Raw genomic sequence first — 24,950 nt, 5'->3', positions numbered from 1 at the left:
TAATCTAATTTATTCTAGATGATTGCGGATAGTCCGTTGTAGGGATAATGCTCAAAAACTTCCTTCCTTCAAAGTCTTGTTAGCTCTTGCTAATGAAGTGGGTGCATATTTGAAACTACTTGGGACATACTTTTTATCCTTTCCTCTGGGAGTATAGACATTTACTGATATAGTAATTGAGCAACTTTTATTACCGTTGCTAGTTCATCCATTACCCATTATGGACTTTCCTTAAACAATTCTATCGATTTCGAAATACCTGGCTTTTAAATTTACACCTTAACCTAGACAGCACAAACTTTCAGCTTCAATTCAGCTCGACCGGTCGAACATCTTCTTTTTCCTTTTGGACACATGAGTCCTTAAGTTAAACAAACTTGGTCACATTGTCTAGGTTGAAGCAGTTTTGGCCTTTCTCTGTTGCATATGACTCTTCTTCCTCGATATGGTTTTATTGGGAACACCCAAGACTACCAACTGTCACTATCCCTGCCAGTGTTCTACATATTCCTTAGGAAATTGCAAGAAGCAATCTGTTATAGAGTACTCGTTCCAACATTTTCCCCATGGGGTCGATAAAGGCATATGGGTTTTTACGCCGATAGTTTACCAGAATCTTTGTCAGCTTTAGCCAGTACCACTAGCTTGTGGCGTTTCCAAAGATCTTTCAATTCCGAAAATATGTTCTGTTTCGACTAAGCAACCAGTTCAAGGGATTTATTGGGTATACAGTCCAGGACCGGTGCTTTGTTATCTCTAATCCTGCTACCAGGCGCAATCAGTTTTTCTTCGTTACTATGGATATTACTCGTACTACACCATCTTAGTATCTTTGTAGGGTTTCACGCCTATATTCCAGAGGGATAGGTCATGAATAATATTTTGGAGCAGATTGGGAGACACGATTTGCGTGACTTACAAATCTACTGACGTTCCATCAAATATATATCTAGATACGCACAGAGGTGTCTGAGGCTATTCCCTCTGCATCACTGTACCTAGAGGTTTCTATGAACTTCTTTATAGACACGCTTCATTGTCATCTGGTGAGTTACATCTGAATGAGCCGTTCGTGTATCATAGTGATTGAAGGTCCAGACAATTCGCTACTCCCCCAAAAGTTGGGTCCTTTATTAGGGAATATACCGTGATGGAATTGATGGAATTGATGTCGTTGCGATGAACCACGTTTTATGAAGCGCTCTCTCTGAAATTGCATGTGGTATTGTGCCTTGGTAAATTATTGTTTGCCCATTGCTTTCGCAGGCCAGCTTAACGTTGAAGAAGATTTTCTAGTGGTTGTTGTTACTGTTGTTTCCAGACGCTCCAAAAAATATCGCGATTAAAGTCGGATTTATAACGGAACCGGCTTCCATTTTCGGTAATGACTTCACTAGGTACGAATTCCATTAGCTAATATAATGTTGAGCTGCAGAGGGCTCTTGCTTGTATCAGTAAACTCTCCCATTCTTTCGCCTACGCTTTGAAATCACCTTCCCCGTCTTTCTGCAATCCGAGTCCTGGTTGTCCAGCATGTCCTCGTACAAAGGTAATTCGCGACTTGGAGAAACTATAGGCTGACGGTTTCATACATTTCCGGATGGACTGGTTGCGGCACGTGGCTTTTGACTCCATTCAAAGATGGGTTAACTCCGGGCAGGTTATGGAATTACTAATTTTTTGAATGTCTATATCCAATAAAATCACATGTGCAGATAAACCTACCAAGAAGTGTTCTGCGAATCAGCTGACACATGATTCTTAAATATAGACTTTGGTAAGTCTAATACAGAATTTACCAAATTAATTTCAGACCTTTCCAAATTAACTTCAGACTTTTCCGAATCAATTTCGGAATTTTCCATTTCAAATTCAGATTTTTTTCAATATTTCACTATAAAGTTGTATACCAACTTTTCATAACTGAATGAAGATGGAGCGGGAATTCTTTGCAAAAAACCTGAGCGGCCCATCAATTCTTTATCGTTATTTGCTTTAATGAACCATTGTATTCGGCTTGGGAAGTCCAGTGAATTCTAGGACGTCATTAGCGGTTTCATACTGTTTGGGAATACAATAGGCGCTTTTCGAATTCAACCCTAACATTGCACCCTCCTCCTCGAGCCTACGTCCATCCTAGTTAACTAACTTTAAACTTGTAATTAAAGCAGTTAAGAAGGCTCCCGAATTCTGGCTTGCTGAAAGTAATTAGCAACGTCACAATTTAGATTTCTTAATACTTTGGGAGCCCTCTCAATTGTCAGTGGACATTAATGAGGTTCTACACGAACCGGCTGAATTAATTGAATTCGCAGGTACACAATTTTATATCTATAGGCAAAATTTGCCACCTTTGACAAATTTCCTGCCTCGTCAGACCTGTGAGAGTTAAGATACCTCACAATTAATTTTCTTCCATTCAATATGAATCTAAGAAATAGGAGTAGTCACCAAAGTACCAAATATGATACTACTGCAACACGCATTAATGGTGGTTATCCCCAGAAGCCACATCTGTTTACTCCTTTGTGGGCCATATGATACATATAGGTTTAAAATAGTCTCTTCTTTCGTGCTGTTATTTTTCCCCCATTTAATTTTTAAGGAAGTTGGGTTCAGTTTCACTACCATCATGTTATGGAAGTGATGCGCCTGTGCAGCCGTGATTCGCATTCGAGGCAACGAGTTCGAGATTGACGTTCAACCAAAGCAACCATCGCATCATCCTTTATGGTGGTAGAACATAGGTTATTCTTCTGTACAATCAATGCCTCCTTTCCGATTTTTAATGTAGGCGAATGACTTACTTCGTTTCCTAGTTGCGACTGTATCTAATCCACTCCTCCTCCTCGTGTCTAGTTCTATATACAAAAATTTTCGAGCTAATTACAATAAAAGAAAGCGTTCACAAGAATAAACCGCAGTTCCTAAGTGTTTGTGCATTTAACTAGATTTCCTTAATAGGAAGGGCATTATGCTTTTTTTTTTAACAGGAGCCAAGAGGCATGGGAGGAAATAGTGACCATAGAAATGTAAGTACGAACGTTGATGAAACTTCGAGTTTGAGCGCCTTGGCTGCCGAACAAAATGCTTCTTTAGCTGGTGTTGAGAAAGATGATGCATGCAGTCCAGTTGGTCCTGTTATTCAATCCAGCGATCCAAAGGACGATCAATTGGATATGGTAGATAGCGGCACCGACTTTACTTCCCAACGGGCAAGCGAACCCTTAGATGTCAGTGCATTAGTGATGTCTGAAGAAGAAAATAAGGTGACTTACGGAAACTCTAATCGTAACAGTGGATCCTGCCTATCCGACTTTTTAAATGAAGCAAGAGACAATCAATCGAATATGTTGGATAGTGGGTTTCGTTCTACTATCCAAGAACTGGACCTTGATAAATTTATAAATGAAGAAAAACGCGGCTCGACATACGAAGGATCTGAGCGTAACAATGATTCTGTCTTGTCAGATACCCTGAATGAAGCAGAAAGTAATCAATTTTATAAAGAACCAAAAACGTGGCACGATGAAACTCCAGAGGAAGAAGGATCCGATCTAACCTTCGGAAAGTCTGAACCTGATACTGGTTCTTCTGCATCTGGTGCTTTTAATGTTGCAAATCAGGATCTAAAAACAGATTTCTATGAATCGATTACTTCCACAATGGAAACAGACAGGAGTCCAGTGACATTCACTTCCGAAAATATATTTGATCATAATGAGCAACTTGACTCTGAATCGATTTCACTTATTTCTGGGAAGGCAGACTCTCAATTTACTTCATATTCTACTAACGTTGACTATCAGGATTCTTCAAATGAGAACAATTTACCAACATACGAGAATAGATCATTGGTCAGGAATAGACGTAAACCTGTACAACCTTTGCCCGTTATTGAGGTTGCAACCACTTTCTCTGAAAAAGAAGAATCATTTGTAGATGAACCCGTGCTTGAAGGTTTGAGTGACTTCTATGACTTCAACGCTTCAATTAATCCGCCAAAATCGCGAACAGCGAGCCGTTCTAGATCCAGATCAAGGACGCCAGGGCTGCCACCGTTGCCTCCACGCCAATCTCGCAGTAAATCAAGAAGTGTCTCACCAGCAAAAAATTTAATTGTGACTGCGGACGACCTAGCAGGGATTAGTGATTTCTTTGATTACAGCGTCAAAATGAATCGTTTGACCTACGATCAACTTCATGGTCAGAGAAATCGGAATGTTCATAAGACAAGTGATGATTTCTTAATTGAGCAGCTGCGTCTCAATCAATCAAAAGGGGCTACGAAAAAAAACTTCGATTTAAAGTTAAACATCATTAAGGCCGCAAATCACAGGCCCAACTCGCCGTCGCATCTTTCTCCAGTAACTCCATCAACATCTTCTCCCTCAACTCCTCATAAACCAAGAAGAATGTCATCAAATGTTGAACGGGATGTCGAGTTTATTCGTGGAAAATATCAAAAGAATGCTGAGGATCAATCGATTTATGTTGGCGACTACATGGAATACGACGAAGAGTATGACGAAGCTGAACGTTTTCGAAGGTCCCGCAGTCAGAGCCGATCAATGGGTGATATTTTTGAAGCTGAAAGTGAGGAAGCTTCTGCATCCTCGCGTCGTGACTTGCAAGAGCGCATCTTAGCGGAAATCGCAAAGACAACAATAAACTATCAGGACTTCTCGAAGGACCTAACCGAAGCATTCATTAGTCACGAGCGGTTTGGGTCTGATTCAGCAATGTCCGCCCAACCTGAAATTGTAGTCCAGATAGATGCCAATCGCCGTAGTTCTAGTTATGGAGACGACTTGGAAGATGAGGAATATCACCACTATCGGCGGTTCTCGCTCGATCAGGAATATCAAGTTGAAGACTACCCCAACGACGACGATTATGTTTATATCGAGCAAGTTGAAGTGAGGTCAAATAATCGTTCACGAAGTTATTCTCCTTTATTGAAAATTGGTGGCGAGTTGGAAAGGATGGGAGATACGACAAGCGAGCAATTTCTGTCTTCTGTGGAAAATAGAAGCGATAGGCCGGACGATGTAGATGATTCAGGGAGCGAAGACGAACGACAAACGGTTGTTGGGGCAGACGATGACATCGGGGATTCTAATAACATCCAAATGGAGGAATATGAAAGCTATATACACTCTGAAGAAGAAAGAGAAATAAAATATGAAAATGGAAATTTAAATGAAGGTGATTGGAAAATGGAGGGCGCGGTTGGAGGAGCCCATGTAGTAGATGGCGATGATATTGATAATTCCCTAAAAATTGAGCAAATCTACAGCGAAATGGTGGAAAATTTGGAACCTGGTATTGAGCGTGACTACGATAAAATATTCAACGAAGTGAGAAGGGACGTGCGAAGGGATAATGAAGACACAGCTTCAGTCAAGACCGATGACCTGTTGGATGAGATTTTGAATGACGTCGATGACAAGTATAGCCATATTGGAAAGAGAACCTCAACATTTTTAGAAACTGAGCGAAGTCCTCCTTCGAACACGACCAGAACTCGTTTGCGCACTCGATATGGAATCACGGCGTCATCTTTATCATATTCAACTTATGAATATAGTGAATCAACCACATCGGAGACTGTTTATCAACCAAAAAAGGAATACAATTGGCGTAAAAATTTCAAATTAGATGATGATGATGTGCCTTCTGTCAAACAGAGTGTTAGTGGATCAGACGATGATAATAATAAAGAAGACGAAGAGACCTTGCAGCAAACTTCTGACCTGCTAGATACCCGTAAATTCAGTTTAGGAGGCGAAAGTATTACTTTGTTCTCGCGAACTCCGGATCGTTTAAACGACTTCTCCCCCGATAATGAACCACTCATTGAAGACGAACATTCACCAGAAAATGACTCAACTAACATCCACTTTGATAGACTAGCGCATACTGAAGAATCGACCATAGAACCTAGTAAACAAAAGAAGAAAAGAAAGACCCGAAAATCGTCTAGTGGTAGTATTGAAACAGCCAAAGGATTATCGTTGGACATTGGAGAAAATACAGAGGCAAAAGATGTAACTTCAAGGAAGAAGACTGGAAAACCGAAGAAGCGAAAAGAAGGAGGTAATGAATCTGATAAGGTTCCAAATATCCCAGAAACAAGTAGTCCTAAGAGAGTGAATATTAAGCCTAAAACTTCACAGAAAATTATATTAGAAGCTACAATTCCTGCGACAAATGTACCAACTACGCGTCACGAGAGTGCCGAAAAGGTAACCATAAATCGGCAGCCTGAATCTCCATTAAAAAGAAGTCCGTCACATGAACCAAAGCCTCAAAAATTTGAAGTAAGCGTTGAGTCTGCCGGTGCATCAGCCCCTGCACTGCTTTCAGCTGGGACAGAAGTAAAACCCCGGAGTCCATCCAAATCACCAGCACGACAGTCAGAATCCCCTGCGGCCACAGTGCAACCACCATCGCCGACCACTCCAGCCTCGTCTTCATCAGAAAAATCTACTTCTCGAAACCGACCTCCCCTAGAGCGAACAGAATCCTCCGGAGCCTACGAACTCATTAAAGACAGCAGCATGTACCCTTGGTTTTAGGAATGATCCTTGGAAATGATTTTTTTACTTATGCCTCAATTTACACATTTCCTGCATTCTACTTCACTGTTTTTTGCTTTAATAGAAACCTAGAATAGTTTTATCTTTGAAATTAGTAACCCCAAATTACTTTGATGTTTTCTTTTTTAATTTGGTACTTTTAATGGAAAATTAAGAAATTTGATGACATGTTTTGTAATTTTTATGAAATAATTGTATTAAAGGGTTTCAAAAATGGAATCAGTGTTAATATTTGAAAAAACCAGTGTATTTTTTTACGCTGGCATCCAAAAACAGAGCTTCTCAACCATTTTTGTACAATTCTACGAATAAGAGGGGATTTGTCCCGCGACCTTCCGTTGTGATAGCTTAGTACTAACCACTATATTTATTATTTGTGGACAAGGTCTAGAATACTAAGTTGTTGCTCATTCTCTTGCTTTCCTGGAAAACGCAATAAACCAGACAAAGTACCACTGATTTTTGGCTCCGTGGTCTGCCTTACAATTGAGTTGAAGCCAAATGTTCGCGTCCTGTTTTAGTTTCTATTTTTAAGAATTTCCTCGGAACAGTCAAGAAAATTATGCTGAAAAATAATAGCATAAATACTTGCAATGCCCAATATCAATAAATACTCGCGGCGAGAACGGAGTTGCATACATTTTACTGGCGTTTTCTAATGTGCACCGCTTCTTGGTACTTTTTTGTCATTTTGCTACTCTGCCAGTAAAGCTGAATGCGACATCGGAGACATTAGTGCGTTCCGTACTACATTATACATAATGCGTGTCTGACGCAGATCATTAAGCCTATTGCCTGCGATTATGAAATTTTTCACTTTTGATTGTAAGGCGGATCCGGCTTAATGATTTATTCAAAGTGTAACAATTTTTGGCTCGCGAACGTGTTAGGACTTAAATGAGGTATTCGCACTGTTTGGTTATCGTCACCAATGTATGTATCATTAGCTTCAAAATTATTAAAACTGAAACTATTTAACGATTTCTAATGTATTTCTCCTTTTCGCGGACAGTTGATTTTTCAGGGAGGAAAATGGTTGACATTTTCGATAATGCTCAGGCATACAGTAAGTCACATCATTCTACGTCGACCTTAAGGGTGGTTCCCATAAGTGCAAAAGGGGGCAGCAGTGTAGGCTATAATATAGAGCATGATCCTGCCAAGCTTGTTGGAAATCGCACTATTACTAACAAAGTTATAATAGTACAAATTTATCGCTTCTTTGCAAATTTCAAACTTTGAATGTCAATATCACACGAAAGTGGATATTCTGACATAAGATATGCATATATTACGTGCTAGGTACTAATGGGACAAATGCATACTCAAATGTCTTTATAAAAGAAATACACAAAGCCTTTCACACCTGAAGCGTCTAGTTTCCGGTTTCCCGACTTGTTTATTCTGTTGCCGCTTCAAATTTTTACTCAACCAGTTGGCAGATTACTAGCGTCCTTCAACTCTGAGACTTGTAATGTATAGAGTGGTGAGAATGCTCACCTTCTGCTGTCAAATATGAAGTCGGAACTATCAAACAAAGTGGAACTTAGGCGAATTTTTAACCGTTCGGGTCCACCACCGCAGTGGTGCTCGGCAGGCCCTTGTTGGACTCTTGGCTTGCCGGTTTGGGAAGGTGAAATCGTTTGTCTCAAGCCCAACGCCGAATGAAATTGAAATCGCCTTAAAAGTTGATACAGTTTGCATGAAATCTGAAGAAACAATTCGGTAAACCGTAGCCACACACTCATCGCTCTCTTTTCACCTTCGCACGGTCAGCCGGATTTTAAGGCGCCTCCTCAGGACGTTGACGACAACTTGGCTTACACCAAAATAGAAGCACATTTGATGGCTACCCAGTATTGTTCGGCGAACTGTTCGGATTATGAAAGCGGATCATGTTGAGCTTTGAGGTTTGAAACTGTCGGGGTCAGCGAGTAAGAGGCCAGCACTCATCCTTGCCTCGGGTCTGATGGACTGCTCCGCCGACATCACCTGCCGTCCTGCGTCTTATAACACACGTAGCGCAGACATTTTTAATGTGCCTTTCGCAGAGCTCGAAGTCTATTTTCATTCCCCCATTCCTAACTTCTCTACTTTTTAAACGTAGGATAAGTTTTTGCTTTCTCCTCCTCCTCCTGAGGACAATAATTAATTGGAGTGGTCCCTGTTTGTTGTCCGGTAAATTAAATATATAAATAAATAAAGAGATTATGTCCCTGGAAGCCGATGTCAAGCCCTACTTTGTTGAGCAAACTCATCCCGATGTTATCGATCTGGATACGTGTAGGTTGCCTATTAGTTGAGTCCATTGGCCAATGAAGGGGTGGAAAGAGTTGCAACTACACACCTACCTGTTGTTATAGAGTCTAAGATCATGCTCGAGAAAAAGGTCGTTAGAGGCCACTTTGGCATTCAGATCACCCATCATTGTTACAATGTCAGTTTCAGGAAATCTCTTTCTGACCACATTAAGTTAAATAGAAGGACTCTTTTTCCTCTACCTCGGATGTCTTCGTTAGTGGATAGCACTGTACTATTGAGATGTTCTTCATTCTGGGTCGGAATCTCACAATCAACGTTCTGTCCGGTGTCGACTCAAGCATTTTATGCTTAATTTCGACAGGCTTACCAGAGTACAATAATTCAGTGCTGCTCTACAAAGTCCCACCAATGCTTAATCCATTCTAGGATAGTGGTAGTATGTTTTTCTTTCTACGACCGTTATTAACACCACTTCTGTTTCCTCATTCGCAAGGGTTAATCCGGCCATTGCCAGTGAAGAGTTTATCGCTCTCCCTGTGTCCGTCGCGTCCACATCCTCTGGGTTCTTTATTGCCACAAACTGCAGCTAGGTTATCGGCAAAACCAACAATCATATCCTCTTTTGGGACAGCAAGATTATACATGACATTCCACAGCAAGGGACAGAGTAGCAAGTCCTGTGGTAGCCCCCGCTGCGCCGACGTATTCTTTTGGGCCCTCATCCGACGTATGAGAGAATACTCTCTGAAAGACAATTCACGGCCAGACTTGCCAAATTTCCAGGAAAACCTACGCCAGCCAATGGGTCTTTTATTTGGTTTCAATTGGCGGCTTAGCATCCACTGCACGCCGAGTGTCTTTTGCTAGATTCATCACCGTACTCATTGCATCCCTCGTAGGGTAGGTGCATCGAAAACCATAGTGGCGCTACGACAAATCATTGCTGCTTTCGACGATGGGTAATAGCTTGTTACGCCAACCATCATCAATCTGATTGTACCGATTAAACAGATCGGGCAATATGATGCTGCATTTCCAGGGGGCTCATCAACTTTTACTTTTTCCATAGAAGGGGAATATTCCTTTCTTTAGGCACATTTCGAAGGCGTTGACGGTTAATGTCGGACCTACTCTTCACTGACAGCTTCAAAGCTCTTTTAAGGATGCCATCCAAACCTGGAGCTATATTGTCGACGATCCTACCACTTATCTCCCATAGTTTCCCCTCAGTAACTGGACGTACCAGATACTCATATCCCCGTTTTCGCCGTTCACCGAGCAACTTGCCCGGTATTAGCCCTTGATTTCTGCAGACCCCTTCTGCGAATTCTTCAATCATTTATTGTGCGGCTGGCTCATTCAAGAGTCCAGCGATTAAAACATCTGCGCTGCCTGGCAAGGGTTTGAGGTTGCTTTGTTTCAACCTCATCTGCGATTTGCGTTGCGGGCTCTCCCGTACTCCGGGTACCTGTTGCTGCCTGTCGATGATCCCCACGCTTTCCGCCTTTGTGCAATGTTCAATTTGAGTCAGCTTCCAAGCCCTTACTGATATGGTCTTCTGTTTCGCATCTCCTACATTGCTTCAAATTATCGTTATTGCTAATCCATGACCTCGCGATGTGACCGAAGCCAAGTTATTTATAGTAACGTTTCAATGCCACCTTCCCCCTTAGCCGACTCGTGACCCCGCCTTTTCTTACTCTCTTCGTTGCCAACAGTTTCCGCTGGTAGACTAATAATAGCGGTTTGTCTCTCACTGTAGGCTTTTCTTCACATTTTTACCGCTGACTCCTGAAGTCTGATAATGTCGCCCAGGCCTGCTAGTCTTTATGTCGGCTTGCTATCTTAAGGACTTCCCGATTTGCCTCAAGAATTTGTCCGTGATGATTTCAGCTAATGTCTCCACGATTGCAGGGGGCATGCAGGCCACCCTCCGATTGCTGCGCTCAAGAGGACGATCCCTTTCTTCCACCCATTGAAAAAGATTTGGATCCCCAGGATTGATGGATGATAGTGGAAGAAATGTTTCACAGAAAGACCGTCAAGGCCGGCGGATTCATGCTATTTGAGCGGGTTTATGGCAGAAACGATTTTGCTTCAGGAGCAGACCGTATCCCCATGTTACGGTGGTTTGCCATATTATCCACAAGAGGATCCGGATGTTATACGATTGAGAATTGTGGTGAAGTGCTTCCACCTCTTCAGCTACTCATTATCGTGGATGAGAAGCTTACTGTTAACGTTCCTTACGGAACCATGTCACGCTTTTTGGGTGCCGTATACGGTGGCCAATTCGCTCTTCATGTCCTGTGTCTCGGATTACATTTTCCAATACCACTTTAAAGAAGACACAGGATAGTGTATCTCTCGCTCTCCAATAAATGAATTAATTTTTTTTACGCCGAAATAGTAGTTTGACCTGCTCAATTACCATATTCGTTAAAAGACCAATTCGGAGCACTCATTTGTTAATTATAATAGTTTAAAGATTGAATTCTCAAAAAGCAGAAAAGAAAAGACGATGATTGGCTGACACTTCATGTAACGTCATCCAGCGAGCAATTTGAATCTTGCTTACATGAAAGCATCAGGTTTAGTGTTTGTTACTTGTTACTTTTCAAGTAATCAATCAGTTTTTAACAAGAAAGTAGTTTACTATACATTTCGGCAGCAGTGGTCACAAGCTATATATCAAATTCTGTCGTTTTTACCTGGGTGGCAATAAAACGTACGTTTCTGAAAGATTCACAGGCCGCAAAAAAATGAATTTACACTTAACGGCGTGCGAACCTTGGGCCGGTTGAATATTTTGCGATATATCTTCTCTGATGACTTGATTTGAATTTCAATAATAATGACGCAAAATTCTAACGCAGTCAAGTTTAAAAAATGTTAATTCACATTGAAATGATCCTCAAAAGTTAACCCTGATTTCATGGAAACTGAATCTAGTTGGGCAATGCCGAATCAATTGCGAATGTTTCCTTTTGAGGCAGTTAAAAAAGCTTTCAGGGGGGTTTTTACGAAATTATTTGGGCAGCAAAGTACGAAACAATATTTTACCGTCCTCCTTGGCATTTCACACGGGAAATTAATTTTGACAGTTTTATATTTTGATGAGTAACTGCAGTTACCGGTATGTTGAAGTTTCTTGGCTCGAATTGTGACGTCACACAACATGACGCGGGCTTTTCAGACTATTTGAATTTGATTGAAATTTCAAATGCATAATTTCAAACATACAGTTGTTATTTCAAAAACGGCCTTTTAGAGTTTTGTTGAGAGATTGAGAGATTCCATCATAGAAGTGATTTCCGTCATTAGTGAAAATAAGGCGGGGAGTCTATTGTTCAGTACTATCGACAGCGATCCGGCTGCAATAATCGGCTCTTTTATTGGAAATGGTCAGCCTATTCGAATTAGACTAGGTTAGATGTTAAATTCTGTGATAGCTGTGCAAAGATTTATCCGAGCAGTGCTAGCACGGGCGGGTCTAAATTCAATGGAAAGAAAGCACAAATTTGATAGACCAGGAGTAGCTTCCTCCAAACTACAATTTTTAGTTTTAAACGTAAATATATATTACGATATATTCCCTTCATCAGTACAAAGCTAAAGTAGCTTTGTACTGATGAAGGGGGTAAGTCGCTCCCGAAATATATATTTACATTTAAAACTAAAAATTGCAGTTTGGAGGAAGCTACTCCTGGTCTATCAAATTTAGGCTAGACTACAAGGAGCAGACAAAAATCTAATCTCTAAAGAAGCGCAATTTCTGGGCTTTATTCCAGAAATTTTTCTATCGATTGATCCAGGGGCAATATTGTTGTCTTCTTAGGAGCAGAAAATGATAAATAGTACTCAGCAATAAAACACGTCCATAATTGCTACCCTCAGGGAATATTTCCGTTTTAATATATGGGAAAAATATTGCTTATGCACCAGTCAGCTGCCTTGATTCGTTGTTCTATATTTGCCACAGTAATTGAGCTGGTGATTTATTTATTTATTTATTTTATTACCGTAGGATGTAAGTGACTTCCGATTTTTCAATTTATGCATTGCGCCGCAATTGGCAGACCCTTAACTCAGAGGCGGTGGTGTCTACTGCTCAATCCTGCTTATGATTTGTTAAAATTTCCGCGCCTTGGTTGCTCCTTATATTCCTTAAATTCCACATATCAATCGATTTCCCAGATTTGATTTTCCTGTCCTTTTTCAGCTGGTCCAAGTTCTTGATAAGCCTCTGCATGGTTCAGTACACAGCATTTATTTGTTTAGCAACTAGGTATGTTAGCTTGCAGTCATCATCACACCGGTAATACCACTCGCCTTTCCGATTAGTGCTAAAGGTGTTGATTGCCGTATTGTGGATACGGATTAATGTTTATTCCTTATTTTACTTCTATATTTATTACTGTTCAACCCATAAGTAGGAGGGAAGTAAAGTGGCATACCCAAACATTCATGATCAATTCAAAATTCGAAACCTGCGCACAGTCTCCTCTGCGGATCAGAAAGCGGACTGTCAATTCACTGCAATCAACCGTGCAGCACGTTCATGTTGTTCTGCAACGGGGACATTGTCAAATTTATTTTGGCCAATATTTCACTGATACTAATAGTCCTCTGTATCCACAGTAAACCTTAGGAATAGTATTTTCTTGTGAACACCAAGTTTGGGTCAGCTGCATGTGACTATGTAATTCAATGAGATTGGCACACTTCGCCTTTTTATCCTTCCGTATAACGTTTGACCTAGAAACGAACACAGAACATTTTTTTAATTCTTTTCGAAGGCGAAAGTTGAAACAAAACACCGGACCACAATTTGACAAGATTCAATTAGAAGCAAACGTGCGCCAACTGCTGCAATCACCGTGAGAATTTAGTCATAGTAAATTGTTGGCAAATTATTCTGAGTATCTAAAGTGAAACGATGAGGGGTACAATTTGTCCGGCCCGATTTGTCTGCACAGCCATATGTAGATGGCGACATAAATTGTAACTTGGTTGACGGCTACAATTTCAAAGAATTGAAGTTGGAAGAATGTCGAACCTTCGCATAAAAGCAATTTGGGTCGTTCCACATTTTGCTGATGAGAGCGGATTTGAAGCAAAAAACGATGTCATTCGAGAATTATGGAAAATTCTATTTGATCATGAATATACTCACGGAATTCTGTGGGGGCAAATATTTGCACTAACCGAAAAACTGAACCACCACCTGCTTGGTCTGTCCAGGTTGGAGTCCAAGGCAGGTTGGCCTGAAGCGAATTTGGTTTGTTTATTCAATGGTTGGAAGTTTTTTTTAAAAAATTGCCGTAAAACTTTGTGGTTTCTGTAACGAATTCATCAATGGTTTGAATAAATTCGAGCATGACATCTTATTGAAATTATTTGGAAGATTTCCAGATCTTGCTTACTGAGTGAACATAAATTGCATTTTATTGTTTTAGTGGAATGTATTATATAAGACTGAGCGTGTAGTGCACAGAGTTATTCAGCGCTTTATTTCAGCGCTAATAAGCCCTACCCTCACTGACAAACGGAAAATGGGAAGGGTGCATTTAGGGAGCTACCGACCCAAGATCGTTATTATGAAAGACTCGATACATAACGTGCCGGTTCTCTTCCTTCGTTCAGTGTTTCACCCAGAACAGTCTATTTTGCACACTGCGATTTGCCGTAACCAAATATAAAACAGTTTAATTCGAGACAACATGTTATCCTAAAAATACTACAAAGTCCGAAATATGTTATTGCATTTTTTGGCGGAGCAAACAACAGGCAAAATTTATCGCATGCGTTTTAAGACTGCTCGGTTGGCATTTTCAAAATATAACTGTGGTGAAGTGTGTAAAATATTTATTAATTTTTCACGTTTTCTGCATAAGGCAGATTCGTTCTAGTTTTTAACAGATTGGTTTGAGCTTGTAAGTGAGGCACAGGATAGCGACTTTGACATGCAAACAATGTTGACCTGAAAGATGACAAGGAGAATTTTGTAAACAATTTTCTGATGATACGGCGCAGAGCCATTAATTATCCCCAACCTAAAAAGACTTATTGTTTCTGAAATAGCCTGGCCTTCAATTTAAGAGTGTCTCTTCATCTAGGTCAGTTATTAATAGCTCAGAGAAAGGATGCTAATAAGGACCCTGTGCTTGGAACCAGTCATGATGGACTTGGGACTTGGGTACCACGAGGCAGTATCAATACATCCCCAGGAAAGAAATATACAGTTTGCGATGAAATTTAAAAAGTGACACCAAATCTACTGTCAGCACTGAAGAGGAAACAAATCTTGATGAAATAATCAATATTTCCGGCGTCAGTACTAAATGAAAAAAATCCAATTATTCAACATATGAATTTGTTCGATTGCGGACATTCCAAAAGAAAGAAACTCGGTTTAAGTAGTAGATGAGATGATAGATGAGGAATTTGAGAAAATCTCAATAACAGTTAACAAACAATAAGGAAGATTGTCTTCAAATAATCGAAAGATTACTTGAATGAATGTGAAAACTAACCAAAGAAGATTAAAATAATCATCGCGGAACAGAGAAGCTCGTAATCTTGCCTGTAATTACAAAGTTCTGAACTTAAGGCTGTTTTTAAGGTTTTGTATAACAAAACCTTATTAAAATCGATTCACTGTGTCTCTGTCTGTCTGTCACACGCACTTTTCTCCAAAACGACTAAACCGATCCGAACGAAATTTGGGGGACAGATAGGAACTATGAAATATCACGCATACAGCGAGTGACATAACTTTAGGTGAAGGTTAAACGGGGGCTCTCAATACACGCAAAGCGGGGATTTGAACATTTTTTTTCACCGAATATAGTATAGTAGTCAGGTATAAAATTAAACTGACACTAGTTTTGACGTGAATTGTACAGTGCGTGAGTAAGGAGTCAAAATGTACGCACTTAAAGTGAGACAGGACTCATTTTCGGAAACAACCCAACTCAAAAATCCGAAAAAAAGTCGAAGTGGTGCGCTTAGGTGAAATCTAGACCTCAAAATATGTCCATTCCGATATCTGCTCAAATAAGCTTACTAATGGTATATTACCAACTTTCAGAAAGTTACTGAAAAGCCCCCTTAAATTTGTCCTAGGACTACAAACTCTCCAATTTCTAATTCTAAATTCGCGCAAACATAGAAAACCACATTTCGCATACACATGCCAAATTTCATTGAACATCTGGGCATTAACGTCAAAATGATAGCAGTGCAAACTTAGCAATTTCGCGCAAATTTACTGCTTCTAAAGCCATGCAAAAAATATGCTGACGTCATAATTAACGAGAATAATTGACATTCGAATGAAATATTAAAATTCCGTTTCTGAAGAATCTACATCTCCCCAGCCCTTTTTTGTATCTGCTGTAGGCTAAATTCTTCGCATTTGCAAATAATATTAAACTCAGAACTATATAAGGTTGACTATTATCAATACAGGAAAGCCCTCAAATGATTTATTTAAATCGCCTTCTAAAAAAGAGAGGACAATGGAATTTTTGACTATGTGACACTGAAGACACTGAACTGTCATGCACTCATCGCTCCTCACATCTTTTACCTTCTCTTCAGCCTTTGTCCCGTTCAAAAGCAGGGTTTCGCCATTTTATTTTATCAAATCCCTGATCTGGATCTACCCGCGAGGTTTTTATATTCCCATTCACCGTATGAAGTCACCGTCGTTTCGGACGGTCTTTTTTTCGCTTACCATTGACTTCGATGTTTAGACCAATATTAGCAAGTACGCGGATATCCTCCATTGTCTTTTACAGTTGGCCAACACTCAGAACTATAGACAGCGGCAGACGGACGACATTGCGGTAAATTTTGGATTGGAGACGTTCGCTGATACGTCGATCACAAAGAACACCAGTTGTAGACTGCCACTTCATCCAGGTTGCGTTAATGCGTGAAGCAATTTCATTACGCAGTTCTCCATTGGCTGATATCACTGACCCGGGATATTTAAATCGATCAATTCTGGGCAGGTTACTGCTATTGACAGAACTGTGCGATTTAAATATCCCAAGTCAATTCTATAAGCCAATGGAGAACTGCGTTATACTCCTCACATAGAGGAGCACAAAACCTTTCATACCTGAAGCGTCAAGGTGCTTAGAGATAAAAGCGTACGGGTTAAATAAAGATGATGATTCTATCTAACATCTCATTCTTCGCAGGCTCTTGAATCACGTATATCAACTCTGGTAAAATTGATAAGGTTGACTCCAAGGATGGAACTCGGATCTGAAGTCCTAAATTTTTTCTTTTTGATAATTTTACTATGTTAAAATTGGATTCTATTACCGGCTGTTACCCTCGTTTTTATTTCAATTTGGTTAGGTTGGCTACAGGATTGGGCCGATGGTTGGTGCTACCTTTTGTGAGATATTTACTCGTATAATTTAAGATAACCGTTTTTGGTGTTGTCATGGTTTGTGCCGATGGTTGTTCTTGACTCCAGTCTGATTATCCTATTCTTACATTGTAGTGAATAGCTTTCCGTCCTTTTCGGGTCGATTATCATGCTACCCTGAACCACACTGTTCTGAATTTTTGTGACTTCCACTTTACGTTTTTGAAAAGTAAGTTCGCCATTTTCGGCAAAGAGTTAATTGAATGGCAAAATTAAACCATAATAAATATTATTAGGAAAAGTAAATGTTCGGAATGAGCTAAAACCAAATATTTTATAAACCATAAAATTCAAATCTTCAATTAACTGTAATTTTACGGCACCTAACAAATCTTATAAACCGCTCTGAATCTATTTAGTCGCTCACAAGTCAATTATATAAAGCGCTGTGTCTAAGAAGTATATTTTAAGTTAAAAGAGTTGAATAATTGCGGCTATATCTTTGCATTTCGGCACAATTTGACAAATAATATTTTTCAATAAAAGAACGGAATTTAAGGCTTCCTTTAAATCAACATCTATATAGTACTGAAAACTGTTATTGGCCTTACTATTGCAGTGTTCATCCAGCGAATTTTTTCTGCCTGAACCCCATTTCTTCCCTACTATGGACGTTCAAATCATCAAAGTTTTGTAGTTATATATATACATATATTTCAGGTGGCATCCTCCAGAGTGGCCTTTGACTTAATATCATAATCACCACATATTTGACCTCTGTTTCCTGTTTAACTTGTGTGTAATGAATAAGCGTCTTGGTTAGATTGATGGGGTGTATCTTCGGCATCTACTACACCCGAACGAACACTGTGGTAAGAGAATCGTTACAGTATCGGACCCATAAACTTCACAAATTTTTTTGGCCGCCTTGGTTGCATTTTTACCTCTCAGGTAGTAAAAATGTAAAATATGACGAATTTCTTCCTTGGTGGACTCCATCTTTGACGCGCTATAACTTGAGACTGAAACGTACGATCATAAAACTGTCAAAGAAACACCTGTAGCCTAGATTGTCTTCTTCAAATCGCCGTATAGTATGACCCACACAAGATATGTTTAAGTGTCGCCATCTATTGACAAAATACGACATTACTTTTTCCCCAACCTAATATGTACCCCTACTGATAACATAACACCGTAGGCGTAACCTTGGATCTTTATTCTAGTATTTGCTAGCTCTTCTAAGCGTTCGTTGACTACTATGCTCCATATTAGTGGTGAAAGTACTCTTCTTTGTGGATAACCTTCGCTTGTGTTCATGACAGTGGAATTGGTATCTATTGGTACTTTCGCCTATCTGCTCTGGAGCATTTTGTCCATCTAGAAGGCCATACTTTGTTGAAAGTACGGAGCAATTTATTTAGTGTTTATTGCACCGTGTATTACATCTGTTAATTTATACAGGCTAGTTCGGTTAATGTTAGCATAGGTGAAAGAGATGACGCGTTAGAACGTTAAAATTTAACATTTAGGCCAAAAATGGTCTTTTTTACCGGCTTTCGTATTGATGACGACTTTTGCCCGCTTCTATGCGCCTGGTATGTGCCCCAAGGGTATCCGCTCCGGGAGATTTTAATGATTTATAATTTCCCACTGCTCGCCTAACTCGCCTCGGAGCACATCTCTTTTACTATTTAGTTTTCCCTTTTCCTTTCTCTATCTGTTGTTAGGCCGCCAAATGTCCCACCTTCTCCTTTTTCAGGCAGACAGAAAAAATTGTCTCAATCCTGTAACTCTTGGACGCTTCTATGGTTTGTCCGATCCCTTCACAGAATTCACTGAAGTTACTTTGCTTTGCTTTGGTAATGCTTTCTTCTGGCACGTCTGCCTCGTGAGTTCTTCCGGCGGTTTCCAACGGAACTCGGGCAGCCACGAGGAATTTGCCTTATTTCTCCGCTCTGTTGTTAAACATTCTCCACAGTCTTCTAGAGACTATGAGTCTGAGCCGATCTGTCGTGTACACCACCACGCAGTGTACCACCAAGCTTGATGTTCTATCGCTTACACAATTGCCTCCCGGGGAAAGTTGTCAGTGAATTCCTGCTTCTCATTGGTGAGTATTTGCTCCGGAAATTATCTGGGCAATGTAGCCCGTCATATACCCTTCATCGCACTAGCATAGCTACTGCCTACCTGAAATTTCCCCTAATTTCGAGTTTCGATTTTTTGGAAGCATTCTTCTATTGTGGGCTAATCTCGGTTGCTTTCCTTTTCCTTGGTTTTGCCATTAAATGGGAAACTGAAGCGGATTTCAACGAACTTTGTGCGCTACCCTCTGCCATATATCATCAACATCAACAGCGCAACAACCGGTTTTCGATCTAGGGCTGCCTTAATAAGGAACTCCAGGCATCCCGGTTTTGCACCGAGGCCCACCAATTTGATATCCGTAAAAGCTGTCTAGCGTCCTGACCTACGTCATCGTTCCATCTCAGACAGGGTCTGCCTCATCTTCTTTTTCTACCATAGATATTTCCTTTATAGACTTTCCAAGCTGGAACATGCTCATTCATACGGATTAAGTGACCCGCCCACCGTAACCTATTGAGGCGGATTTTACCCACAACCTTATGGTCATACTGTCACTCATAGATTTCGTCGTTATGTAGGTTACGGAATCGTCCATGCTCATGTAAGGGGCCAAAAATTGTTCGGGGGAATCTTCTCTCGAACGCGGCCAAGAGTTCGTAATTTTGCTTACTAAGAGTCAAGTCTTCGAAAAATACATGAGGACTGGCAAGATTATAGTCTTGTACAGTAAGAGCTTTGATCCTATGGTGAGACGTTTCGAGCGAAACAGTTTTTGTAAGTTGAAATAGGGTCTGTTATCTGTCATCAACCGTGCGTGGATTTCATCGTCATAGCTCTTATCGGTTGTGATTTTCAACCGAGAAGAGAAGAGAAATTATCAACGGTCTCAAAGTTGTAGTCTCCTATCTTTATCCTTCACGAGGATGGGGGTTTGCAGGTCTGCCGTGCTACAGCCTCTACTAGCACGGTAAAGTCCGGCTCATTGAAGTAATTAGATACCACTAAGTGCCGTTGAGGTCCCGTGCGTATCCATACGAATCTTTGATTGGCAACTACGAGCACGGTTAGGGTAAAATTCTGGATTGAAGGAGATCCTTTATGTCTCCAGCCCCTAGTTCTGTATCGCTTTTGATAGTATGATATGGTGTGGTTATCTCCAAGGGCTAATATTCTTGGCAGCCGATGGTTACATATCGATACCCAAGGACTAATAGGTTTACCTCCAGACCACTAAATTCTGCACTAGTATATTATGCAGAAAGGAAGGGATAGGACTTATAGCTATCAAGATTTAGTAGCTTTTTAGGAAGAGGAGTGATACCGGTGCTCTTCAAACAGTAGAGATGTAGACAAGAAGAAGGAAATGTTCTTCGACCCGTTCAAAAGTGGGGTCGGTTCGTCTTAATTGATTGTACTATTTTGTTCGCCCTGTTCTGGATTACTTTCCAGCGTATCAAACCATGGTTGTTTGGGCTGGCCTCTCTACCGTTTCCAATCGACAAGAAGAACAAATTCATTTCCCAGCGAATTGTTTGAAACTGTATGGTAGAACAAATCATGGCGCATGCGAATTGCATATCCATACCATCGAAGGGACTTCGCTTGCATTTTTTCCATGATTGATGCAACATTATGACCTACCGTAGACGATCAGCATTTCATCAGTTTGGCATTATTCAGAATTTCAAAATTATGGCAAACTAATCGTGTATGGCAACAACTGATGGACTGATGAATGTTAACATTTTTAAATAAAATTTGTCAGTCCGGCAGGATTGATGAAAGGGTGAGTCTATTGTCAAATGGTTCGGATGTTTAAATTCATAGACAAAGACTGCCTTTGCCGTTTTATTTATACTAACTCGCATTGCATTCGTTCATGAGGCATGAGGCGATCATTCATGTCCCACTTGACAGTATCCATAACAACGACCTCGTGCTGATATGTCCCGTTGTAGTCAGTTTTAGTGTCTAAGACACTTATCCTGGATGTCCGCGTAGAAATGTTCTTGTTGAAATGTATGTTTGCGCTCCTTTCTTGAATATAAGGCCAACACATTTTTATTATAGTTATTTTTTCCTATGCGATTTTCAATGATATTGGGCTTCGGTCTCATTACCATTACAATTTAATGCTGACAAGCCCACAGCAGCGAGATAATATGAAAACAAATACAAAACACCACCAGGTAATGGGATCGAGGGACTGACGCTCAGCCATACTAGCCAAGCACCGTCGAAATTTTTTGCGGGAAACTATCAGGAAAATGTTATATGTAAAGATGATATACGTGGAACTAAGTTTTTTTTAGACTCGGCCTTCGCACCGTTGAATTCTGTATCGAAAGTACTAGTCGAAAGCTACTGGGTCTGGGCGACTCCATAGAAACGGATTCCGAGGTGTTTAAATCCATTTTGATGATTGAAATTTGTTTCACTGTCCAGAAGATCCGGTTCGAAGGACCATAATATTGGATCGGCGTTGAGGCGATGGGGCGAAAAGCTTACATTGAATTGGGGAACATTTTGATAGATAAATGTGTTCGACACACACAAAGCTGTACTTCGAGCAGATATGTGTGACTTTAATTTATGGAGCATAGGACAATCTGTATAGTCTTTTTTTTTTGCTTATTGTTGTGGTTGCACTTCTCTTCCTGTTCAATGGAGAATGCTAGTTTCATTATCATCAAACCCAATGAATCACATGTGTTTATTCTGTAGCGGCGCACTGTATACATTTATTGACGTATCTGCATCAGTTTTTAATCCATTAAACCACGTTCAACTCTGGTTGCACTTGCATCCCTCTTGCCCATAATCAATTTTCCCCGTCAACCAGTTTTACTTTTCGATGAATTCAGCACAAAGATTTGCATGTGGTTTATCTTCTACCTACAGTACAGGGAGGAAAACAAAAATATGCAAATTGCCTTGGATTAGCTAAGCCTTTTCTTCTGGTGTCCAGCCAGAAAAACAGCAGGAGCAAGCTGCTCTGCTGTTGTTATAATCTTATGAATGTACAACACTTGACACCTGTTTGACTTCCCGTTTCTGATGGCCACACGCTGGTTTGTCTTGACGTGGATAGTGTTCCTCTGATACAAAGTAGCAACCATTCACTTTCTAGCATTCCTGGAGTGCAGGGAACACTTAATTGTACCTGATCTGGTAAGCATCTTGAGAAGGAACCTGCTACAATAATTATATGAAATGTATCTTCAAAGGAAAATTTTATTGTTTTTTTTAGTGGTATTAAACTGAAATTGAATTCATTTCGGATATCCGAAATATACCTTGAACATTTCCGCACAAAGTTCCCAACGAAAATACCATTTATCTCAGAATCCAGTTTTTATAATATTTTGATGCATATGTCAACAGAAATCAAAATTTTAACACAGAAACAAACATAATATGTATCCGCGGTGTCAATATCTGGATCATTTAACATGTGGGCATTCCTTCACATCTTCTCAAATCCGGAGCGTTTTCACTGAATTAGAACAATGCAGCGGAGCTTGATACCATCTGCTTAGCTCTGGTCAAGGATTTTAAAATGGCCTCAACGCATGGAACATTGTCTAGCATTATTTTCTTCGAAAAATAATAAATTTCACTTCCATTTATTTTTTTCGCTCATACATTCTTGGGTGATCTGCAAAGCGCCAACATTTATCGGGATACCGTTTAAAAGTTTTCCCATCCAAGATTCGGGTCGTGTGCACAAGATTCAATCACAAATTTGGATCTTGGGGGAAGTGAAAACCCCCAACGCGTAGCAAGCCGGCACACAGATGGAGGAATTTTCTCTGAAGATCTCCACAGATCACAGCGAGTGCTACATATTACATCAGATACAATTATTCCTGAACTCAGTGTAAGTAGTGGATTTGCTGGCAATTGTATTGGTGGGGGTTACAGATCCAAATTTTAGGAGTATACCGGGGCAGATGACCTGCGCGGATGATTTACATGGAACAAGTGCGGATCCATTAGATATATGGCCAGCTTAGGAGCACTTAATGTGTCGGAGTTTGTTTACTTGGTGTACCTAAACCTCGATTTGAAACTAAACATAGGAAATTGCTGCTAATTTCCCGAGTCAAGTACCCGCAATAATTTTCATCTATTCCTAAGCACTTGGGCTGAGTTTCATAGAATGAGAAAATTCGTTTGTGTTTTTCACTTCTGGGTAAATTGATTCAGGAGAGTATGGGGTAAAAGCAGCTCATTCAGACTAGTCTGTCATATCATATATCTTGTACGGCTGTATGTATCTCAAAATGCGACTATGTAAAAGGCTTCTTAGATCGATTCAGCGAAAAGGGTCTTTTTTCGGTAATATTTCACAGCATTCAATAATTTTGTGTAAAGAAATATCGAATTTACAGAAAATTCATTGGATTTTTGTTTTTTTATTTGGTTACATTTATCAATATCTAATTGAGAAAGAATATTTCGTCGTCGGCGTCTGAATTATGTGAGTTTGTTATAGTGATACGGTACAAGAGGGTTTTTGACGAAATATTGCTTATAAAACTCCTTAGGTGCGATGGCTGGTTGGTTGAACTGGCAACACAAATGATAAATCTAACAATCGGTGTACTCTTAAAATGCATTCATCTCTCCATTGTTCCATTCACAGAGTTTGGTAAGGAAAACCAAAAATAGCATTGGGAAACGGGCGAAAAATGAATATTAGGTTTTGCCGACACTCATTAGCAGGCCGCTATGCTAATCAGTGCACGAAGGTATTCAGGAAGAATCAATGCTATCAACGAACTGAGTCTCAATACGCATCGAAGGAAGGCAGGCCTTGAAACAATAAAACACCTTTATAGAGCATCATTTTAAAATTAATTCTAATAACAAACTTCTGCAGCTATTACAAATAAAGGTATTTATTTACTTTTTGCTTTTATTATGCGATGTATTACAGCATTGACAATTAGATGGGCAGTGGGTAATTATGATTCATTGTTAGGTTACCGTGAGATTGATGGTGTTGAGAAAAAGGGCGAATGTCGAATTGCCAAAACTGTGGCGAAATTTAAAATCTACGAGGACACGATTGAGGTTCCCAAAGAAAGCGGTCAAGTGTTCCGTCTAACCTAGTTAGAGAATTTGAAAGAATACGAGGAAATTTGAGTTGATCGCCCCTCGCTAAGATATTTATTGGTAGTCCCACGGGGTTGCAAGGTTTGCATCCATTGGTATTAATTTGTAAAAATTTCACGTTAACCTGCACTTTGATGTCATCAAATAATAGACCCCAGTGAGAGTTATGATTTTGAAACGCTTGTGGCGATTAGAAACGCTAGTGATGAGGTTCACTCCGAAAAATGGAAAAAATTACGTAATGGCTCGCCAATTTACCATGACAGTGGATAGAGACAAGCAACGGGCGCAGTGTTACATATACTTTCAGAAAGGCTCGGTACGGTTCCGAGTTAGCCCATATGAAATTAGTTGTCGATTCATAATAATTTCTCTTCCCTCAGTTATCAAAGTATTCCCTTTGTTTTTATTGTTAAAAACACGTCTAGAAGACGGTTTTGATTTTGTGTTCATTACCAGGATCGTTTATTGCAGTATCCAAGAGA

The 24,950-nt window shown here is 40.1% G+C and overlaps 1 protein-coding gene across 3 annotated transcripts in view; it reads left to right on the top strand.

The window, feature by feature from the left end:
- The window catches only part of LOC119647447 (four and a half LIM domains protein 2), a 258,080-nt gene that overhangs the window by 139,845 nt on the left and 93,285 nt on the right, over positions 1 to 24,950 (top strand). The window contains exon 2 of one of the 3 annotated variants that reach the window (XM_038048372.1): positions 2,994 to 3,032. The exons of the other annotated variants lie outside the window; for them this stretch is intronic. Within the exon in view, the coding sequence (XP_037904300.1) occupies positions 2,994 to 3,032 (39 nt within the window). The remainder of the gene's footprint in view (positions 1 to 2,993; positions 3,033 to 24,950) is intronic. 3 annotated transcript variants of the gene reach the window in all.

Source organism: Hermetia illucens, chromosome 2, assembly GCF_905115235.1.
Source record: "Hermetia illucens chromosome 2, iHerIll2.2.curated.20191125, whole genome shotgun sequence".
In the NCBI taxonomy this organism is placed as follows: Eukaryota; Metazoa; Arthropoda; class Insecta; order Diptera; family Stratiomyidae; genus Hermetia; species Hermetia illucens.
This window is presented reverse-complemented; position numbering and strand designations above follow the sequence as displayed.